The following is a 20,353-nucleotide window of genomic DNA, read 5'->3' as shown; positions in this document are numbered from 1 at the left end:
AGCTAATAAAGGAAGGCGTGATCAGAGTGATCAAATTTGAATATCACTATTCTGCACACACACACAAAATAAAAAGCTAATGGCGGAGGCACTGACACTGCCAAGACCACAGAAACGCATGATGTGCCTTCAAATGGAAGAACACTATCACTACCTATGAAGTGGTCTCAACGAAGGAAATTGAACATAAACCTTATGAGGCCTCTAGATCCAGCTACGATTTACAGGAGATAACAATGTACAGGAAATGCAACGTACAGGAAGTATGGAGGTGGGAGGAACATGTTAAAGATCACCATAGAGGTGCAATCAGCAAAATCCAGAGGACAAAAAACTACAGAAGAAATTATCTGGCTCCTTCAAGGAAAGAGAGAGAGGAGGGAAGGAAGGAAGGAAGGAAGGAGGAGGAAGGAGGGAAGAAAGGAAGAAAGGAAGGAAGGAGGAGAGAGGGAGGGAAGGAAGAAAGCAGGGAGAAAGGGAAGGAAGGGAAGGAAGGAAGGAAGGAAGGAAGGAAGGAAGGAAGGAAGGAAGGAAGGAAGGAAGGAAGGAAAGAAAAAAGAGAGAGAAAGATGTATGGGAACCTACAGATTTGAAGAAATTTAAAAGAGCCGTGTCTGGGCACAGTGGCTCACACCCATAATCTCAGCACTTTGTGAGGCCCAGGTGGGTGGATCACTTGAGGTCAGGAGTTTGAGACCAGCTTGGCCAACATGGTGAAACTCCGTCTCTACTAAAAATACAAAAATTAGCTGGGTGTGGTGGCATGTGCCTGTAATCCCAGCTACTTGGGAGACCGAGGTAGAATTGCTTGAACCTGGGAGGCAGCGGTGGCAGTGAGCCGAGATCATGCCACTGCACCCCAGCCTGGGTGACAGAGCGAGACTCTGTCTCAAAAAAAAAAAGAAAAAGAAAAAGAGCCCTATCAATCATCAATCAGTTGCAATGTGTGTACCTTCTTTGTATCCTGATTCAAACAAATACACTGTAAAATATATATATATATTTACGAGAAATTGGAAATTTGAACACTAGAAGTTTGATATTAAGGAATTTTATTGATGATGTTAATAACTGAACATGTTATGTAATTATGTTAAAAAGACTCATTATCATTTAAAGATACACACTGAAATATTGATGGATGAAATTAATCAGGAGGGGTATAGATGAAACTAGATTGGCCCTGAGTTGATAATTGTTGAAGCATGGTGACAGATACATGGGGGCTTATGACAGTATGCTGTAAATTTTTCAAACTAAGAAGTTTAAAGACCCTGTGACCTCCCTTCCCACCCCTAGACCCAACAGACAGAAGGTGCTGTGTGTGTTACAAGCAGCAGGCTGCAAACCAGACAGCTCTGAGTGGGAAGATCCTCTGATGGCTGAGGGGTCTGAGGAGGGTTTCTGGGGACTTTCTGGCTTGTGGGACAGTCCCTGGCTCCCCTGAATTGGGCAAGGAAGATCCGATGGGGAAGTGGCTGCAGCTTTTCATTAAGGAAGGCTGGCCTCCAAGGGCCTGGTGACACTGGGGCCAGGCACTGCTACCTTAAGACAGCTGAGTGGGTGGCTCCAAAAATAGTTAGGGGGACAGTGGGGGGCGGGGAGTCACATGGAGAGGCTCAGGGATGAGGCTGGGCAGGTGCCCGGGCGCTGGCACTTCTGCCTGCTCCCCCAGAGCCCTCAGACTCTCCCTCTGCATCCAGAACCTTTCTTCCTCCCTCCCTCTGTCTCTGAGAAGACAGAGAGGTGGCCAGGTGATGCTGGGACAAATGCCACCTTGCCTGAGGGGACGCTGACTCTGGAATTTGGTGACTCTCCAGGGATGAGCAGGTCAGTCGGGTGGAGAGAGAGAGAGAGGAAGGGACAAGGACTGAATAACCTGCCTACCAGTCACCCCATCTGCAGGCCAACACCTGTGCCCTTAGGCTGGACCCAAGCGATCCTTGCCTGGAGTATTTTGTTGTCATCTTGAGGCCCTGGAGGAGCGCTCACACAGGCATCAAGGATTTGGGAACCCTGGGAGCCATAGGTCCCTGCTCCCTTCTCAGGGCACCTGGGGAGAGTGCCCCTGTGCCTGCCCTAAGTAGGAGACCTGGGGAGAGGACACCCTGCCCCATCACCCCTGGACTGAGATCCTTTGGCAGAGGCAGGAAGGAAGGGCAAGCGGGGCCGGCAAGTACATCGGCAGTTGTCATTGACTGAGTCAGGCACTGGGCTAAGCCATCTGCCTGCATTCTACTCATCAGCAATGTGGCCTTGGGGAAGGTATACGCCCCTGTGCCTCAGTTTTATCATCTGTTAAATGGGCACAGTAATAATACCTGCCTCATGGAACTGCTGAGGGGGTGGAACGAGGTAATATAGGTAGATATATGTAAGACTCTCAGCACAGTAACTGGCAGGGCTAGCTGGTATTACCCACTGGCAGGTGACCTCCACGTGGGCAGAGGTTTGCCTACCTCTGCAACTTCAATGTCTGATACATAGCAGGTGTTCCATAAATATGCACTGCATTCATTACTTTGTGGAGTCCTCACAATGACGCCAAGAGGCAGGCACTATTCTTGCCAGTTTATAGTTGTGGAAATGGGCTAGAGGGCAAATGGCACACTCAAGGCTGCATCCCCAGCAAGTGGCCAAGGTGGGACTCGTGCCCACCTGCAGGCTTCCGAGTCTGTGCACTGAGCCCTGACTCCATGGGCCAGAGAAGGCGCCTCCTCCGCTCAGCTGTCTCTACCTGGCTGGTCCTGTCCCGGGCTTGCTAGACTTCCAACTGAAGTGCTTGGACTGGGGATAAAGGCTGGGTGGATGGCACCTACATTTGCTGTTAAGGAAACTGCCACCAGCCGGCTACACCTACTAGTTTCCAGGCCCTGTGCCAGGCCCAAGGATACAAACATGACAAGATCCTAGTCTTCGAGGAGCTTGGAGCAGTGTTGTGCGGTGGGATTGTGCCCAGGAAAGCACGCAGGGGCTGAGGGGTCACCCAGCTTGGCCTAACAGCAGAAGGGAGGTCAGAAAGGCTTCAGAGAGGAGAGGACATCTGTGCAGAGTCTGGAAAGGTGACTGGAAGGTTGCTGCTTGAATCAAGATGGGAAGGGAACTGCAGGCAGAGGGAACAGCCTGGGTGATGGCATGGAGACTTGAGAGAGTCTGCCAAGCTAGGCAGGAGCGGAGTGAGGCTGGGCAGGGGCCTGGGGTTGGGAAGGTGGGGGCAGAGGATGGGATTCTAGACCAACTGGCCAGTTTCAGGACAGGCCAGAAAGCCACCAACTGGGGATGAGCTGGGAACTCAGGGGCCATGAGAAGCATTAGAGTTTTAAGGAAGGATGGAGGTGGCCAGGTTGGTGGTTTAGAAAACACTGTGGCCACTGGAGGGGACGATCGGAGGGACAATGAATGTGACGAGCGTGTCTATCCCAGATTCAGTGCCTGCTCCAGGCAGGGAGGGGAGGCTGATGCTGGCACCCAGCTGCCCCAAGCCACCTCCCTCCTTCCCTCCTCTCCTCCCTGCCCCCTGTCTCTGTCACTCATGGGGCGGGCCAGGCCGGGCAGCCATGGCTGTGACACTCTTCTGGACTCCTCTCCTCGTGGGCAAGTTGGGGCCTTGCTCAAGGGGGAGGCCTGGGCTGAGGGGGTAGGATTTAGGGGTGGTAAGATGGAGGTATGGAGGGCCTGCAGAACAGGGATCTGGGTTGGGTGAGGCAGGGGCCAGAAGGGCTTTGGGGTGTTAATGCCATGGCCAGCTGGGGTTCCAGGGAATGGGACTGGGAGCTGGGCTCTGGGATGAGGGGGCTGGGAGCTCTGAGAGCTGGAGGTGTCCTAGGGCGGGGGTGGGTTTGACAGCGCAAGCCCAGAGGGTCGCGGACCCTTTAATGAGCTGGCTGGGCAGCAGCTTCTGAGCCCAGAGGCTAAATTTGGCCCTGGGAGGGAGGGTGGAGCTGGCGGCCAAGTCCTCTGCTCCTCTCCTGGGCTTAGGATTCCTTTTGCTCAGCTCCTACTGGCCTCTAGGGCAGGCCTTTTCCTTCCCTGTATTTCAGGGGAGGAAGGTGGGGTCTCCAGGCACAGAATGGCTACCCTTCCCCTTCTGTAGGCTCCGGGCCCCCTCTTCCTCTCCTCCGGGCTCTTGGGCATTAGCATGGGATTCTTTTCCCAGTGCCTTTCACACCTCACACACACCCCCACACACACACCCTGCACACCCTTCGGATCATCGCGCCAGCGATCATCGATCTGGTCTGCGGATCGTGGCGTCGGCGCGTAAATCAGCGCGTATCAGCAGCGTTCGTGGCAAAATCTTCATGCCGTTCGATCCGGCGTCGATCCATCATTGCATCATGGCGGGCGTAAATCCGCTTGCGTAAATCATCATCATGGCCATCGCGTAATCAGGATGCAGCTATCGTATCGGCAGCGATCTCAAATCTTGCATGGCGATAAATCGCGCGTGCATCGCGTTATCCGTAAATCGCTTGTCGGTCATGATTATCTGGTCATCGTGCGATCGGCATTATCGCGTCGTCATGGCCCATCATTTATCATTGCATCATGGCATTACCCGTCGCGGATCGGCCAGCGTAAATCCGGTAAATCATTGCATGGATCATGCGTAATCATGGCGTAAATCGCGTCGCCGGCGTATCAGCTGGCTGGATGGCGGCAGCGGATATCCGTTCATGCGCCCATCGGTTCGGCGCCGCGTATCACGCGTTGTCCTTCGCCATCATCGCGTAATCGCGCGCAAACCGATCGCGCCCATCAGCGTATCATATCCCGTATCGTTATCGGCGGTTGTTTCGGGTCAGCCAGACATCATGGCGTGTTCGGCTGGCATGATCGCGCTCAGTCGTTAATATCGGTGATTATGCGGTGATCATTATCATGCAGATCATCGTTGGCAGCCATTGGCGCCATGATCCGCGGTGTATCCGGCAGCCAATCATCGCGCGGTGTATCGCGCTGATCGCCGCGTTCGCTGACCGGCAGCCGGTGCTTGTGCGTCCGCCGTCGCCCATCTTGCCATGGATGTTATCGCCGGTCAGCGATGGATCTTTGCTTGTTCGCGCATCACGCGTATCGCGCTGATTCATGCGCGTATCGCTCGGATTATCGCGCCATCCGCGGCCATCCGGTGCTGGATGACCATCATGCGATCACCGGATTCAGGTACGTGGCATCAGCGCAGATGCGGCATGCGCTTGCGGTGTGGATCGCTTCCATCATGCGCTGCGGTGGTCTCCAGATCAGGCGCTGGCGAAAATATCCGCGTGCGTGCGCCCATCTTATCTGCCGATCCATCCGCTTACACACACACCCTCCATACACACACACCCTCACACACACTTCCCAAACATCAGTCCCTGCCCACTGCACCATTAATAGGGGCCTGAAACAAGGAATGGAAAGGTTGTGGGAGAGGCTCTCCCACGAATCCCACAACCCAGACATTTAAAATGTCTAACCCAGCAGGGCCTGCTCCCTCACCCCCACCCCAATCCCTTCCTGGGAGGCAGCAAAGGAAGCGCTTCTCTTGGTCCCTTAGGGGCTCCAAGGACTTGGTGGGGAAGGGATCTTATCCCCTGCCCAGGACTGAGGCTGGCCTGTGTGTTTGGGACTTGTGGGGTCCCCACAGGTCTCCTGGCAGGACTGGGGGACACCGAGGCCCAGCAGACCACGCTATACCCACTTGTGGGCCGTGTCTTTGTGCACACCTTGGACCATGAGACCTTTCTGAGCCTTCCTGAGCACGTCGGTGAGCGGCCTGACAGGCACCCAGGCGGGAGGGCTGGGGTGGACCCCGGAGGGCTCCTGCTGTGACTCTAATCCCCTCTCCTCACTTCCACCAGCTGTCCCACCGGCTGTCCGCATCACCTACCACGCCCACCTCCAGGGACACCCAGACCTGCCCCGGTGGCTCCGCTACACCCAGCGCAGCCCGCACCACCCTGGCTTCCTCTACGGCTCTGCCACCCCAGAAGATCGTGGGCGCCAGGTCATTGAGGTGCCGTCAGGGACCCTGAGAAAATCATAGGGGTGGGCCAGCGTGGCCTCCTAGGAGCAGCCCTACCAGTCGGATTGGGTGTTCCTTCACAGTCATTTACATATAATTTACATACCTCTAATTTGGTATCTAAGTCCTCTCCTGCCAGGCCCCCACTGTGCCACGTTTCTCCCCTAATCCACCTCTCAGGTGTCTATCCCATCCCCCAGGTTACAGCCTACAATCGGGACAGCTTTGATACCACTCGGCAGAGGCTGGTGCTGGAGATTGGGGACTCGGAAGGTACCTCTAGCTGTGCCCCATCCTTTCCTCACCAATGCCAGTCTTGGGGGACCTCCCCTGGAAAGGGAGGGGGCTGTGGACGGGAGAGGCTTGGAGAGGAGTGGAGCAGGGCATCCTGGAAAGTGGGGACAAGGCCTTAGAGAATGGATGCTGGGCTGGGGTTCCAGGCTCTGGAGTTCTGTTACCGGTTGCGTTGCAGACACTACGGGGCCTTGGCTCGTTGGGGTCTGTGATGGATGGGACACTGAGGGGCCTGAAGGGGTATGCGGGGATGTGAGGAGGAGCTTCGGGGAGACTTCGCGGGGCACAGCTGGGTCTGGGTGCAGCCTGAGGTGTCCACCTGGCCTTCCCAGGCCCCCTGCTGCCCTACCAAGCTGAGTTCCTGGTGCGCAGCCATGATGTGGAGGAGGTGCTGCCCTCAGCCCCTGCCAGCCGCTTCCTCTCAGCCTTGGGGGGACTCTGGGAGCCGGGAGAGCTTCAGCTGCTCAACATCACTTCTGCCTTGGACCGTGGGGGCCGTGTCCCCCTTCCCATTGAGGGCCGAAAAGAAGGGTAGGTGTGCAACCCTAGAGGACTTCCTGAAAGAGGATGCTGCTGCTTGTGGCGGGCATAGAACAAGGGTCTCCCTAATTTCCAGGTGGGGCTTTACCATGCACATCTCCACCTCCCAGCGTCACACCACTCTCCACTCCCCTCTGGCTACCCCCCCATCTCCTTGTCCTTCCAGAGCCCAGACCCTAGTTACCTTGAACTCTGTACTTCCCGGTGCCTCATGAGGACATACCAGATCCATCCATTAAAAGACATTCCTTAGTGGGGAGGGTAAGGCCCCCTAGAAGAATGGGTTGCTCTGGGTACTCTCACCATGACCTCAGATCTCTAGGAGGACTGTGACTCCTGCCAGACCCCAGCTGTGCCATGTTCCTCCCTTAATCCTCCCTCCTAGCCGTCTCCCCCATCCCATCCCCAGGTCATAGCCTACAATCAGGACGGTTTCAACAACCCCTGGAGAATGGTGCCTGGTGCCCCCTGCCCCCACTCTGCTGACAGTGACTTCTATCTGGTCCCAGGGTGTACATTAAGGTGGGTTCTGCCTCACCTTTCTCTACTTGCCTGAAGATGGTGGCATCCCCCGATAGCCACGCCCGCTGTGCCCAGGGCCAGCCTCCACTTCTGTCTTGCTATGACACCTTGGCTCCCCACTTCCGCGTTGACTGGTGCAATGTGACCCTGGTGAGGAGGGATCCTGGGTCCAGGGGTGGGTTGGGACATGGTCCCCCATCACCGTCCCCCTTCCCTCACATGCCTCTTCCTACCTCCGTCTCTCTGATTGCTCCAGTCCCCATTTCTTTCTCTGATGCTCTCAGTATTGCCCACAGGCTTAGTCTGATGATACACACACACACACACACACACACACACACACACACACACACCCCGCCTGAAGTTCTACCTTACTCCCACAAGAGGGCGACAGAGTCCGCAATCCACATGTGGGGTCTCCAACTCCGGCGCTCCAGATCCGCCCAGGCCAACAGCTATGTCATAGTCTGGTTCCCAAACCCTTTCCCTACCAAGGGCCTCTGCGTGACAGCTCTGTCTGATTTTCTCTAAGGTTCTACCTAGCAAACCCACTTACAACAAGGATCTGAGAACTCTTCACACTATAAATCAAAGATGCTCACAACAGCTTTTTGGATACTGAGCTGAGGTTCACAGGATCCCACTGCTGGTGTACTCTGTTCCTGTGAATTGACCAACAGAGCAGGGACTCATTCAGGGTCCACAGCCAGTGACTGGTAATTGACAACATTCTTGAGCCCTTGCTCTGTGCTGGGCACTGTCCCATCAACATATTTTATGCTCACCACCACTCCAGGAGACAGCTGCTACTATTACCCTTCTGACTTTAGAGGTGACGAAACAGAGGCACATAATCATCCTAGCTAAGCACTTGTCTGAGTCTCGATTCAAACCAGGAGGTCAGACCCTAGAGCTGTGCATTAACCAGTGCACTGTCCTGCCTCTGCTGGACTTTGTGTCTCCTGCCCCCTAGTCCTGGCCCCTGCCCTGTTTCTGGGGACCTCTGTGTCCAGCCAGCCACTTCCTGCATCAGCCCTGAGCTCTCTGTGCAGGTGGATAAGTCAGTCCCGGAGCCTGCAGATGAGATGCCCACCCCAGGCGATGGGATCCTGGAGCATGACCCGTTCTTCTGCCCACCCACTGAGGCCCCAGACCGTGACTTCTTGGTGGATGCTCTGGTCACCCTCCTGGTGCCCCTGCTGGTGGCCCTGCTTCTCACCTTGCTGCTGGCCTACGTCATGTGCTGCCGGCGGGAGGGAAGGTGAGTGTGGGCATGAAGGGCAGGGGAGTACCTGCTGGAGCTCACACCCATGGGACTCCTGGTGGCACCTGTGCTGTGTGGGACCCAGACGCCCTGGGAATGGGGTTCTCAGGCACAAAAGGAGTGTGGGGCCCCTTTGTAGGCAACTTAGGGTTTGAGACCTGCCTGGCCTGGCACCAGGAGGGCATTGTGGATAATCGCACACTGACCTCCACACACACTGGAGCCCTGGGGCACCTTGGGGTGAAGCCCAGAGCTGGGCTAACCCTCTCCTTCACTTTCCCACAGGCTGAAGAGAGACCTGGCTACCTCTGAGTGAGTAAAGGAAAGCAGGGGGTGGGGTGGGAGCCCACCTAGACAGTTGTTGGACCCCCACCCCCAAACTATGCCATGAACAGCAGAGACAAAATAAATCATTCTGGGGTGACCTCTGAGTCCTAGCCCTGGGCTGGCTGGATGCTGGGCCTGATCTTTCCTGACTCTGCCTTCTTATCTGCTGGTGTCCATAGAAGAGTTTCTAGTGAGCTGGGTGTGGTGGCTCATGCCTGTAATCCCAGCACTTTGGGAGGCTGAGGTGGGAGGATTGGTTGAGCCCAGGAGTTTGAGGCCAGCCTGGGCAACACAGTGAGACCCCATCTCAACAAAATTTTTTTTTAATTAGCCAGGCATGGTGGAGCATGCCTGTGGTCCCAGCTACTTGGGAGGCTGAGATAGGAGAATCGCTTGAGCCTGGGAGGTTGAGGCTGCAGTGAGTCGTAATTGTGCCACTGCACTCCAGCCTGGGCAACAGAGTGAGACTCTTTTCCCCAAAAAAGAAGAGCCTGTTGTGGCACAGGGGAATGGGAGCTACTGCCACTCTGGGGGAAAGGGCTTGAGAAGCAACTTAAGAGACTCCCAGTATCAGTATGAGTCAGACACCTGCGGTCCAGGCCGGGCTCTGCCACACAATTACTCCGTGACCCTTCTTTCTGGCTTCAGATGCTCCACCTGCAAGACCACGCGGTTGGACTAGCTGGTGTCTATGAATGCTTCCAACTCTGCCAGCCTTTCCCAAATCCTTCCTCTCTTATTTTGGCCTGGTTTCTCCTACTCATGGCCTTACCCCTCCTCTGTGCCCCCAGCCCTTTTCCTCTCCCACTCCCCTGAACCCCAGATTCCAGGAGGCAGATGTGAAATGTTAGCTTCCTTTTATTCTCACTGCACTGAGCCAATGGCGGGCTTGGCACCCCTGACTGCCTGCCCGGCCTGCCTCGTTAATTGCAGTGGCACTTGGCGATCCTTTGAACCCTCTTGACAAGTCACTTGTGCCCCTGTTTGGAGCCCAGTAGTGACCTGCGCTGTCCAAAGGGGCACTGCCCAGAGCGGCACTGCCCAGAGAGGCACTGCCCAGAGCGCCTCCTCTGCTGCTGTTGTCTCTTGACCTTGAGCTTGGACTTGGAGGCCTGCTTCTTGCCCAGGGTGAAGGAACCAGAGGCCCCCTGCCGGTCACCTGCTGAGCATGCCCTTGTCCACCAGCCCCTTGAGCACACGCTTGAAATGATAGGCATTTCGGGCCATGTCGTAGCCCGCGGTGGAAACAGCCTTCTTCAGGGTGGCCATGGACACATACTTGCAGGTCCCCTTGTCTGCCACAGCCCTCAGGATCACCTTGGATATGCTGGGCTTCTGGCAGTCTTTGGCACAGGTGTGTTGCCCAGTCGCTCTCTTGCTAGGGACACGCTGCCCTGCTGGCCTCCACTCAAGGCAGTATTTGAGGTCAAGGGCACTGACAGGGACAGTGGCGAAGTGCCTTTCGGCTTCTCTCCCTGGGGTAGGTGAAATGTCTTGGGTGCAAGGACCTCCAGGGCAGCTGGCAGTCTCCACTGGGCTGCTCTTTGCATGATGGCTGAGGTGCGTCCTGGTTCCTGGTCCTCCCCGAGGCTTCCTCTTGGGCTCCGGCCCTCGCCTTTCCCTGGGTGGCCAGAGAGAGGATCAAGGATGGTCACCCATGGCTGGCTTCCACAGACTTGTGCTCCTGGTGCAGGGGGTGGTGAGGTTATCTCTGTGGTGACCTCAGAGGCTACCAGAATTCTGTGTGGGTCACAGTAGCCTCATTGTTTCCTCCAGGGAGGGGTGGACCAGAGATGCCAGATGGTGGAGGCATGTAACATGCCAGGTGTCCTGGGGAGGAAGGCTGCTCTTATGGGCCAAACAGTGGGCCTGCACGGTGCGTGCGCATATGCATGTGTCTGTGCACATGCCTGGGCTGATTTTATTTTGTTTTATTTTATTATTATTATTATTATTATTTGAAACAGAGTTTCACTCTCTTGCCCAGGCTAGAGTGAAGTGGCGCGATCTCGGCTCACTGCAAGCTCTGCCTCAGCCTCCCGTGTAGCTGGGACTACAGGCACCTGCCACCATGCCCGGCTAATTTTTTGTATTTTTAGTAGAGACGGGGTTTCACCGTGTTAGCCAGGATGGTCTCGTCTCGATCTCCTGACCTCGTGATCCACCCACCTTGGTCTCCCTAAGTGCTGGGATTACAGGCGTGAGCCACCACACCTGGCCTATTTTTAAAACAATTTTTAGAGAGGATCTCACTCTGAGGCTGGGCGCGGTGGCTCACGCCTGTAATCCCAGCACTTTGGGAGGCCGAGGCGGGTGGATCACAAGGTCAGGAGATCAAGACCATCCTCGGCTGACACGTGAAACTCCTGGCTCTCTACCAAAAATACAAAATTAGCCGGGCGTGCAGGGATGCCAGTAGTCCCAGCTACTCTGGGGAGGCCGAGGCAGGAGAATGGCGTGAACCCGGGAGGTGGAGCCAGTAGTGAGTCGAGATCGCCACTGCACTCCAGTCTGGCACACAGCTGGCACCCTGCCTCAAAAAAAAAAAAAAAAAGAGAGGGTCCTTACCCCTGTCACCCAAGCTGGAGTGCAGTGGCATGATCGTAGCTCACTGCAACCTCGAACTCCCTGGGCTCAGTGATCCTCCCATCTCAGCTTCCTGAGTAGCTGGGACTAAAGCTACTGCCCCTGGCATGGCCCTCAGTTTTAAACTCACCATTTTGACCCCACCATCTTGACCTACTGGGTTTTTGAGCCACTGGGTTGAGGAATACAAGCTTTGCAGGCATCAGGGCTATACCAACATTTATGAATTTTTTATAGGGAATATATTTTCCAGAGTGAACAGAGATGTAATTCCTTGATCTATGCTGAGTTGACTTAATTCCTCAAGCAACTTTCTATACAAAGCAGTTAAAAGGCTTTGCTTTTATTTTCTGTTTTCATTTTTGTAGAATTTTTTCCCCATGGGGATCAGTGATTTTTCATGTACATTTCACTGGGAAGATTTTATTCCTCAATTTTTTTGGACTGTGCCAAATGTAATCACTAACATCTACTGCCACTGAGGATATTCTCTTGTGACCAGTATTTCCTCCACATCCAGCTTTCCCTGGGTCAACTCTGTAGCTCTGATGTTGTCAGAAAAATCTGCTGCCTCCGTCCATTTGAAATCAATAACCATTTTACCATGTGCAACATTATAGCCTTGGCTGGTTTGGATTTTGTGTTGATGTATTTCTACAAAATCCAGTTTTTCACTTGTTCAATGTCTGCCACTTTTCAGATTATCCACAAGTTATGATTCTGCTGTCTGCTTTTCACCTAGATCAGATTGCAGCGATTGCACAGAGTCCTCCAGGTCCCACGACCCTCTCTTGGGGATTTCTGTGCCAGAGGCAGTGCTTTCGGGACTGTGTGTTGGTGGTGGAGTGGGAGCGGGTGAGACCCGGGCCACGTGTGTGTGTGTGCCCGAGTGTGTAGGAATGCCTGCCGTTTGTCTGTCTGCCCAAGTGCTGATGTGGAAGGAACGTGGGGAAGCCACTGCGGGGTCTGGCTTCTGCTCTTGCTCTAGAAAAACATCCCCAGCACATATTTCCACCTGTGTGTTGCCAGAGTAATGAGGCCCAGATGTGGGACTGGGAGTAAGGAGGGGGCCCACTGACTGAGGCCTTCCTCTGCCAGGGCCTCACCTGCCCAGCTGTCTCCATCTCAGCATCCACACACTGGTTGCTCTCTTTTCCCTCAGTCTCCCCTTGCCTGGGAATAGAAATTTGTGTTTCGGATAACTCAGCTCACCAAATTCCAGACTCAAGAGCTCATCTTGCCCCTCCCCTGGCCTTAGATGGTGACTCCACCTCTTCCTGCTGGCCAGACAGGACTTGGTCCCACGCCCCGCAGGAGGAGCGTGGCCCATTCAGTGTGAAGCTAGGTCTTTTCTGTGGTCTAAACTGTCAGGCTCTAACTGGAGTCTGTGTCCACTAATTGGGACCTGAACATGGGTGGTGATCACTTCTCCTCTCTCATCTCATCAGTAACCAAGTGGCAAGTGGGGTTGCTTCATCCCTGCCTGGGACCCCAGCTCCTCTAAGAAAACCAATTCTTGGCTGGGTGTGGTGGCTCACGCCTGTAATCCCAGCACTTTGGGAGGCAGAGGCAGGAGGGTCTCTTGAGGACAGGAGTTCAAGACCAGCCTGGACAACATAGTAAGACACCTGTCTCTACAAAAAAAATTTTTTCTTTTTTTTTTGAGACGGAGTCTTGCTCTGTCGCCCAGGCTGGAGTGCAGTGGCGTGATCTCGGCTCACTGCAAGCTCCGCCTCCTGGGTTCACGCCATTCTCCTGCCTCAGCCTCCCGAGTAGCTGGGACTACAGGTGCCTGTCACCACGCCCGGCTAATTTTTTTGTATTTTTAGTAGAGACGGGGTTTCACCGTGTTAGCCAGGATGGTCTTGATCTCCTGACCTTATGATCTGTCCGTCTCGGCCTCCCAAAGTGCTGGGATTACAGGCGTGAGCCACTGCGCCTGGCCAAAAATATTTTTAAAAACTAGCCGAGCATGGTGATTTGCACTTATAGTCCCAGTTACTCAGGAGGCTGAGGCAGGAGGATCGCTTGAGCCCAGGAGGTGGAGGCTGCAGTGAGCTATGACTGTGCCACTGCACTGAAGTTGGTAACAAAGTGAGACCCCATCTCTTAAAAATAAATAAATAAATAATATAAATAAACAATATAAAGCTCAGCAAATACTGGCTTCTGGAAGAATATGGCCCCTGTGGATGTCTGTTCATGTCTCTGTATCTTGTGAGCGCTTACTACGTGGTGAGCACTGTTCTAAACACTAAGCTGCATTCTTTTAATCTCACAGCAGTCCTAGGAGGTAGGTTGTTTTTTTGGTTTTTTTTTTTTTTTTTTTTAAATAGAGATGTAGTTTCAACATGTTGGTCAGGCTGGCCTTGAACTCTTGGCCTCAAGTGATCCATCTCCTTCAGCCTCCCAAAGCGCTGGGATTACAGGCATGAGCCACTGCGCCCAGCCTGGTGGTAGGTGCTATTATCTCCATTTGGCAGTTGAGCAAACTAAGGCATGAAGTGGTTAAGCAACTTGCCCAAGACACACAGCCTTGAACCCAGGCTGTCTACACCCACAGCCCATGTCTCGACCACTGGACACTGAGCAGGCACCATAGAGCTTTCTCTTTCCTTTTTTTCCTTGAGATGGAGTCTCTCTCACCCAGGCTGGAGTGCAGTGGCGTGATCTCGGCTCACTGCAACCTCCGCCTCCCAGGTTCAAGTGATTCTCCTGTCTCAGCCTCCTGAGTAGCTGGGATTACAGGTGCCCACCACCATGCCTGGCTAATTTTTTATTTTTATTTTTTGTAGCAACAGGGTTTCACCATGTTGGCCATGGTTATCTCAAACTCCTGACCTCAAGTGATCTGCCTGCCTCAGCCTCCCAAAGTGCTGGGATTACAGGTGTGAGCCACCGTGCCCAGCCCTGTAGAGCTTTCTGTTTATTTTCTGCCCCTGCACCATGTGTTTGAGTCTCTCCCCACGTAAGTGGTGGGGAGGACTGCAGGGTGACTCAGAGGCAGTGCCAGGCTGCACTCCAGGGCAGCTGACTCCCAGAGCTGACGACTCCCAACTTGTGCCTCCAGCATCCAGATGGTCCACCACTGCACCATCCACGGGAACACAGAGGAGCTGCGGCAGATGGCGGCCAACCGCGAGGTGCCCCGGCCACTCTCCACCCTGCCCATGTTCAATGTGCGCACGGGCGAGCGGCTGCCTCCCCGTGTGGACAGCGCCCAGGTGCCCCTCATTCTGGACCAGCACTGAGGGCTCGGCCAGGTGGGTCTGATGGGCGATGTCAGCCTTATTGCTGGGAACAAGATGGCCTTTATCTCAAGGCTGGGGCAAATGGTGGGGTCTGGGAGAGTTCAGGGCAACAGGCACATAGACTTGCCTGCCCCTCTGAGGCAGCTGCTGGGGGTGCCCACCAGTGCCAGGGCTGTGACCCCAATGCCAAGCACTCAGGGTTGGAGGGTCAGGGTGGGGAAGGCAGGAGAACCGGCATCTGGCCCTCTCAGCCTTCCACTCTCTCTTCCCATAGTGGTTCCAGGTCCAGCCCTGACTTCATCCTCCCTTCAGTGTCCACTCGGCAAGCAGCACATCCCACCTGCTGATTCCAGCTCCTGGCCCGCCTGGAACCCAGGCTCTAAACAAGCAGGGAGAGGGAGTGGGGCGGGGTGAGAGTGTGTGGAGTAAGGACATTCAGAATAAATACCTGCTGCTCTGCTCACCTATTGCTGCTGGCAGCCTCCCCAGTCCTCACTGGCTCTGTTTCCCTTTGTGCTTTCTGGGAGGCCCCACAGGCAGCCAGTGCCTGCCAGCCTGCCCTTTGGACTCTTGGCATTTTGCCTTTTTCTCAGATTCTCCGGAAGAAAGAGGGAAGGACCTGCTACCTGCAGCCCTCCCACGAACCTGGTAGTGAGGGATGCCTGGATCATCATTCCCATTTCATAGACGAGGAAACAGAGACCAAGGGAGAGTCAATGACTTACCCAAGGTTACAGAGCAAGCAAGTGGCAAAGCTTGGATTTGACCCTGGCATGTCTGCCTTCATCCTGCCTTCTACAGTGTTGAGGGGTTCTAGAAGCAGGAAATCCAGGCCCTTACCTTCAGATTCTGTTGGCACCTCAAGATTCCCTGGAGGGAGAGTCCCTCTGTCTGTTGTGTTTGGAGAGAAGCTAATCTAGATATGGAGAGTGGGGCTGGGCGCAGTGGCTCACACCTGTAATCCCAACACTTTGGGAGGCCAAAACAGGCAGATCACTTGAGGTCAGGAGTTCGAGACCAGTCTGGCCAACATGGTGAAACCCCATCTCTACTAAAAATACAAAAATTAGCCAGGCATGGTGGCACGTACCTGTAATCACAGCTACTTGGGAGGCTGAGGCAGGAGAATCACTTGAACCCAGGAGGTGGAGGTTGCAGATCACACCACTGTACTCCAGCCTGGGCGACAGAGCAAAACTCTGTAAAAAAAAACAAAAAAAAAAAAAAAAAAGATATCAAAAGGAGGTTGGAATGTGGGTCCCGAATGCCCTAGGCTCAAGGACTCCCCACCTTGCTGAGCTCCTCCAGAGATGGGCAGGGGTGCAGAGGACACAGCACAGCCTGGGACCCTTGTTGGGCTGAATGGCACTAGCACAGCTTGACCCCACATGAGCTCAGAAGAGCTCAGCTGGCCGTGAGGCGGCCTGAACCTGTTTTTCCCAGGTGGCTACAACCAAATTGGACCAGTTCTCCCCTGATCACTGCCACCTGGCCACATCCAGGCTCATATACTCCTGCGTGAAGACAGGCCTGAGAGGGGCCTGGCTAAAAGAGGGACAGCTGGCAAGGCCCTCCCCTAGTGGCAACTCCGAGAGAACCCAGACAAGGGCTGGCATCGCCACTCCAGCCTCCTTCTCCTTTTCCTCTGCTGGGAGCCCCTGGCTCCCACATCCACACAACTAGCCCCTCACTGCAGGTTCTGTCGTTGCCCAAAGGGCACCTCCTCGGAGAGGCCTTCCCTGTCCCCGCTGTGGTCCCACCGCCTGCCCTGCGAGGACTTCCTGCTCTCTGAGAGGATTTGTGCTGTCTGGGCTCACGTATTCCGAGTCCTCTTCCGCCCTAGAACATACGATTCTTTCAGCCTGCAGCAGGTGCAGTGCCTGCACACAGTGAGGGCTCAGGAAGGAGGTTCTGAAGGGAGGCATGAAGGGACACCATGTGTATGGGTTTGCTCAGCGTTCTTTCTTTCTTTTAGAGCCAGGGTCTCACTACGTTGCCCAGGCTTGTCCCGAACTCCTGGCCTCAAGCGATCCTCTTGCCTCAGCCTCCTGAGAAGCTGGGATGACCTCCGTGAGCCACCATGCCTGTGCTCAGCGTTCTTAAGGAGGTTGCTCCCCTTCTCAGGGGACAGGGGGTGAGCAAGGCCATGGCTAAAGGTTCTTCCATTATCTCCTGTGCCTCCCGGTACCCATTAGTTAGTCAATCAACTTGTCAAACATTGGTTTCATGAGCATCTGCTGAGGCAGGCCGAGGTGCAGTGTACTGCTTAATGATTGCCTGTTGAATGACTAGCTCTTTAGGTGCCCACGCCATAACCAAATGGGTTCTTTGACTAGCGGGTGCCTCTGGCTTATCATTGGCTATTTCTTTCTTTCTCCTGAAGGAAACCAGGAGTTGCGCAGACTGGAGGCTCCAGCAGCCAGCCTGCTGTCTGGGGTAGCTCCTCCTTGATCCCTGCTCCCTTGAGGAGGAGGCTGCCCATCCCTCATCTCTGGGCTCGCCCCCTGCAGCCAGGCAGCTCTTGGGCCTCCAGTGCTCTTCCTGTGCCGGCCAGGGCTGGGAGAGTGCAAGGCCAGCTCCTCACTTCCCAGCTTTGCCTTGGGGTCTTGGCAGCGCCTTTCTCCCTGCTCAGCTCCAAAGAGCACACGGGAGCCTGGCTGCCGGCCTGAGAGGAAGTGGCCCAGACAAGTAGCTGGGAGGATGGCGTGCCTGCAGAGGACGCCAAGCCCTGCCTGGGCACACACGTCCAGAGGTCCCCGGCAGCACGCTGGGAAGGCACAGACACACTTAGTTCCTCCCCACTGGGCAACAGCCCCTCCCTGGCGTGCAAGATTCCAACCAGCAGTCACGCTCCACTCCCCACAGCCAAGGACAAAGAAGGGCAGCTGCCCCCACAGCCACCTCCATCGGGAGACTTGGCCTGCTGCACACTCTGCTCCACCCCTGTCTCCTCCAGTCCCACGATGGTATCGCCCCTGTGGCCCAGTGGGTGGCCTCCACCTTCCTTCTAAAGACAGCACCCACACGTGGCCTGACGCTCAGACATTCCCTCACCACCTCTCTATCGGCCAGACCTGGCGACTGAAGGCACCACCTAGGGCCGGCCTCAGCCCCCTGCTGCACACTGCCCGGGAGCAGGACTGGAATCATGATCCTGCCACACAACAGCTGGCTCAGCCAGCTGAGGGTTAGTTTACTCATAAGATGATCGTCATAACCACCTTGGGGCTGTGAGAATTTGTGGGAACTGGACACTCTGGCAGCTCCCAAGGATGGAGACATTATTGCATACAAGCACACACACAATCCCCCAAGGCCAGAGGTCCCTGGGGTCTCCCTGGCCCCTAAGATCCAGGCTAAATGAACTCCATTTCCAGCTGTGCCTTGTAAAAAGTTCAGTCTCTCCCTGTGAATTGGGGGTGGCAGCCTAAATTCATATGATCTTTGGCATGGATCTGCTGCCTAGAGCTGCACCATCCAGTCCAACAGCCTCAGGCCACGTGGCTACTGAGCACTTAAGCTGTGGCTAGTCCAAACTGAGAAGTACTGTCAGTGTAATTGTGAAATGATCAGATTTGGGGATACATTAGGTTAAATAAAAGACATTGCTAAAATTAGTTTTACCTGTAGTTACTTATTTATTCTTTTGAGATGAAGTCTCACTATGTTGCCCAGGCTGGAGTGCAGTGGCATGATCATAGCTTACTGTTACCTCAAACTCAAGTGGCCTCAGCCACCAAGTAGCTAGGATTACAGGCACTCACCACCACATCTGGCTAATTTTTAAAATTTTTTTGTAGAGATAGGGTCTCACTATGTTGTCCAGACTGGTCTCAAACTCCTGGCCTCAAAGGATCCTCCTGCCTCAGCCTCCTGAGTAGCTAGGACATGCACTACAGCACCAGCCTTTTTATTTTTTATTTTTTATTTTTTTTGAGATGGAGTCTCACTCCATTGCCCAAGCTGGAGTGCAGTGGCACTATCTCGGCTCACTGCAACCTCCATCTCCCTGATTCAAGCAATTCCCCTGCCTCAACCTCCCAAGTAGCTGGGATTACAGGCGCACACCGCCAGGCCCAGCTAATATTTTCTTGTATTTTTTGTGGAGGCGGGGTTTCACCATGTTGGCCAGACTGGTCACGATCTCCTGACCTCAGGCAATACACCCACCTCGGCCTCCCAAAGTGCTGGGATTACAGGCGTGAGCCACCACCCTCGACTCTTTTTATCTTTGTTTAAATGGCTGCTAGAAAATGAAAAATTTCATCTGTGCCTTGGGTTGTATCTTTATTGGGCTGCGCTGGTTTCATGGCTCTTCCTGTATCTCCATCCCAGATTAACTCACACCCGGAACTCAGCCCTTTACCCTGCTTTCTGCAGAACACCTGCTCTCCTAGGCCTCTGTTCACTCAGCAGCAAAGCCCTGGCGTGCGGGCAGTTTGCCCCACAGCAGTGAATTCATCCAGAATTTGAACATGTGTGTGGCCGCCCTCTCTAAAATGTCTTAGTCCCCATCATGGTTCTCTGTACCTTCTCATTCAGTACCCCTTTCCCAGTTCCTCCCATTGTCTTTTGCAGAGAAAATCCCACTTTCTCCAGCACTAGCGTGTGCCAGACTCACCTCCCTCCTGGCCTTGCCTTGCACATTCTCTGCGAAGGGTTGAAATCTCTGCATGGGGAGGGCCTGCCACCCTACTGGACAAGACCCCTCCTGCTTCCAGGATCTTGCCTCCCTGTCTGTGGACATGCCCTCAGCCTGACTTGATACCCTCTAGAGCGCACACAGGGGAAGGGGACAGGGAGACACACCCTTCCCAGCACCAGGGCTCCCGCTGGCTGGGGGACATTAGGAGAGTGGTCTCCTCCCACACCCACTGATTTTTCCCACACTCCTCTTTGCTCCCCTGCCCCACTCATCCATATCACACAGACAGACCCTCCTATGCCCTCTGTCACGCTCATGTACAATATGTCCCAAATGCCATCGTCCATGTGTTCTCACAGTTCACACAGGGTTGCTTTCACTGCCTCACGTGTGGGGGAGCTGCCCTCATCACGCATAGATGCCCGCCCACCCCAACCCACACACATGCATGTGTATAGGGCCCCTGTGAACACAGCTGCATTTATTTGTGCACAGATAGGTGGGCACAGAGAGTGAGACACATGCTCATCACTAGGCACCCCCAGGAGACAGGGAACCCTTGGTGGCACTCACCTCGCTCCCTCAAACGCCTCTTCGTGTGGACGCTGGTCTTGACGGCAGCCTCACATTCTCTCCCACGCCGCCCACGCTCACGCCTGCTCCACACACAGTCTCCTCGCCCCAGCCAGCAAGCTCTCTCGAAACCCCTCCCCTCCTCCACCCACCCAGCTCTGTCACTGGAGAAAGTCTGGAAAGCTGAGAGTTAAGGTGCTGAGAAAAAAAAAAAAAAGGAGGGAAAATCCACTGTATTCTGGTGATAGAAACTCCTGCCGGGAGATGGGCTCAAGTCCCAAAAGGGACCCAGGAGTCTGAGATTACAGCAGAAATTAAAAATCCAAATGAAGCCTCCTCCC

General features: G+C 54.6%; 1 protein-coding gene and 1 pseudogene across 1 annotated transcript; one reads left to right on the top strand and one right to left on the bottom strand.

The window, feature by feature from the left end:
* Positions 1–3,495: 3,495 nt before the first annotated feature.
* On the top strand, positions 3,496–15,285 carry SGCA (sarcoglycan alpha). The gene is made up of 10 exons (XM_021928995.2): positions 3,496–3,594; positions 5,633–5,752; positions 5,847–6,001; positions 6,211–6,283; positions 6,637–6,835; positions 7,354–7,516; positions 8,419–8,627; positions 8,916–8,942; positions 14,614–14,806; positions 15,069–15,285. The coding sequence occupies exons 1-9, from the start codon at positions 3,558–3,560 to the stop codon at positions 14,792–14,794; spliced, it is 1,164 nt and encodes a 387-aa protein (XP_021784687.1). The 5' UTR covers positions 3,496–3,557; the 3' UTR covers positions 14,795–14,806; positions 15,069–15,285.
* On the bottom strand, positions 9,798–10,959 carry LOC101004873 (annotated as a pseudogene).
* Positions 15,286–20,353: the final 5,068 nt, after the last annotated feature.

This window comes from Papio anubis, chromosome 17, assembly GCF_008728515.1.
Source record: "Papio anubis isolate 15944 chromosome 17, Panubis1.0, whole genome shotgun sequence".
NCBI lineage: Eukaryota > Metazoa > Chordata > Mammalia > Primates > Cercopithecidae > Papio > Papio anubis.
This window is presented reverse-complemented; position numbering and strand designations above follow the sequence as displayed.

Excerpts from the sequence above, each read along its gene's own strand:
- SGCA (XM_021928995.2), top strand. The coding sequence starts at position 3,558 with ATGGCTGTGACACTCTTCTGGACTCCTCTCCTCGTGG. Across the intron at positions 8,628-8,915 it reads TGCTGCCGGCGGGAGGGAAG|GCTGAAGAGAGACCTGGCTA; the intron begins GTGAGTGTGGGC and ends ACTTTCCCACAG. Across the intron at positions 8,943-14,613 it reads AGAGACCTGGCTACCTCTGA|CATCCAGATGGTCCACCACT; the intron begins GTGAGTAAAGGA and ends TTGTGCCTCCAG.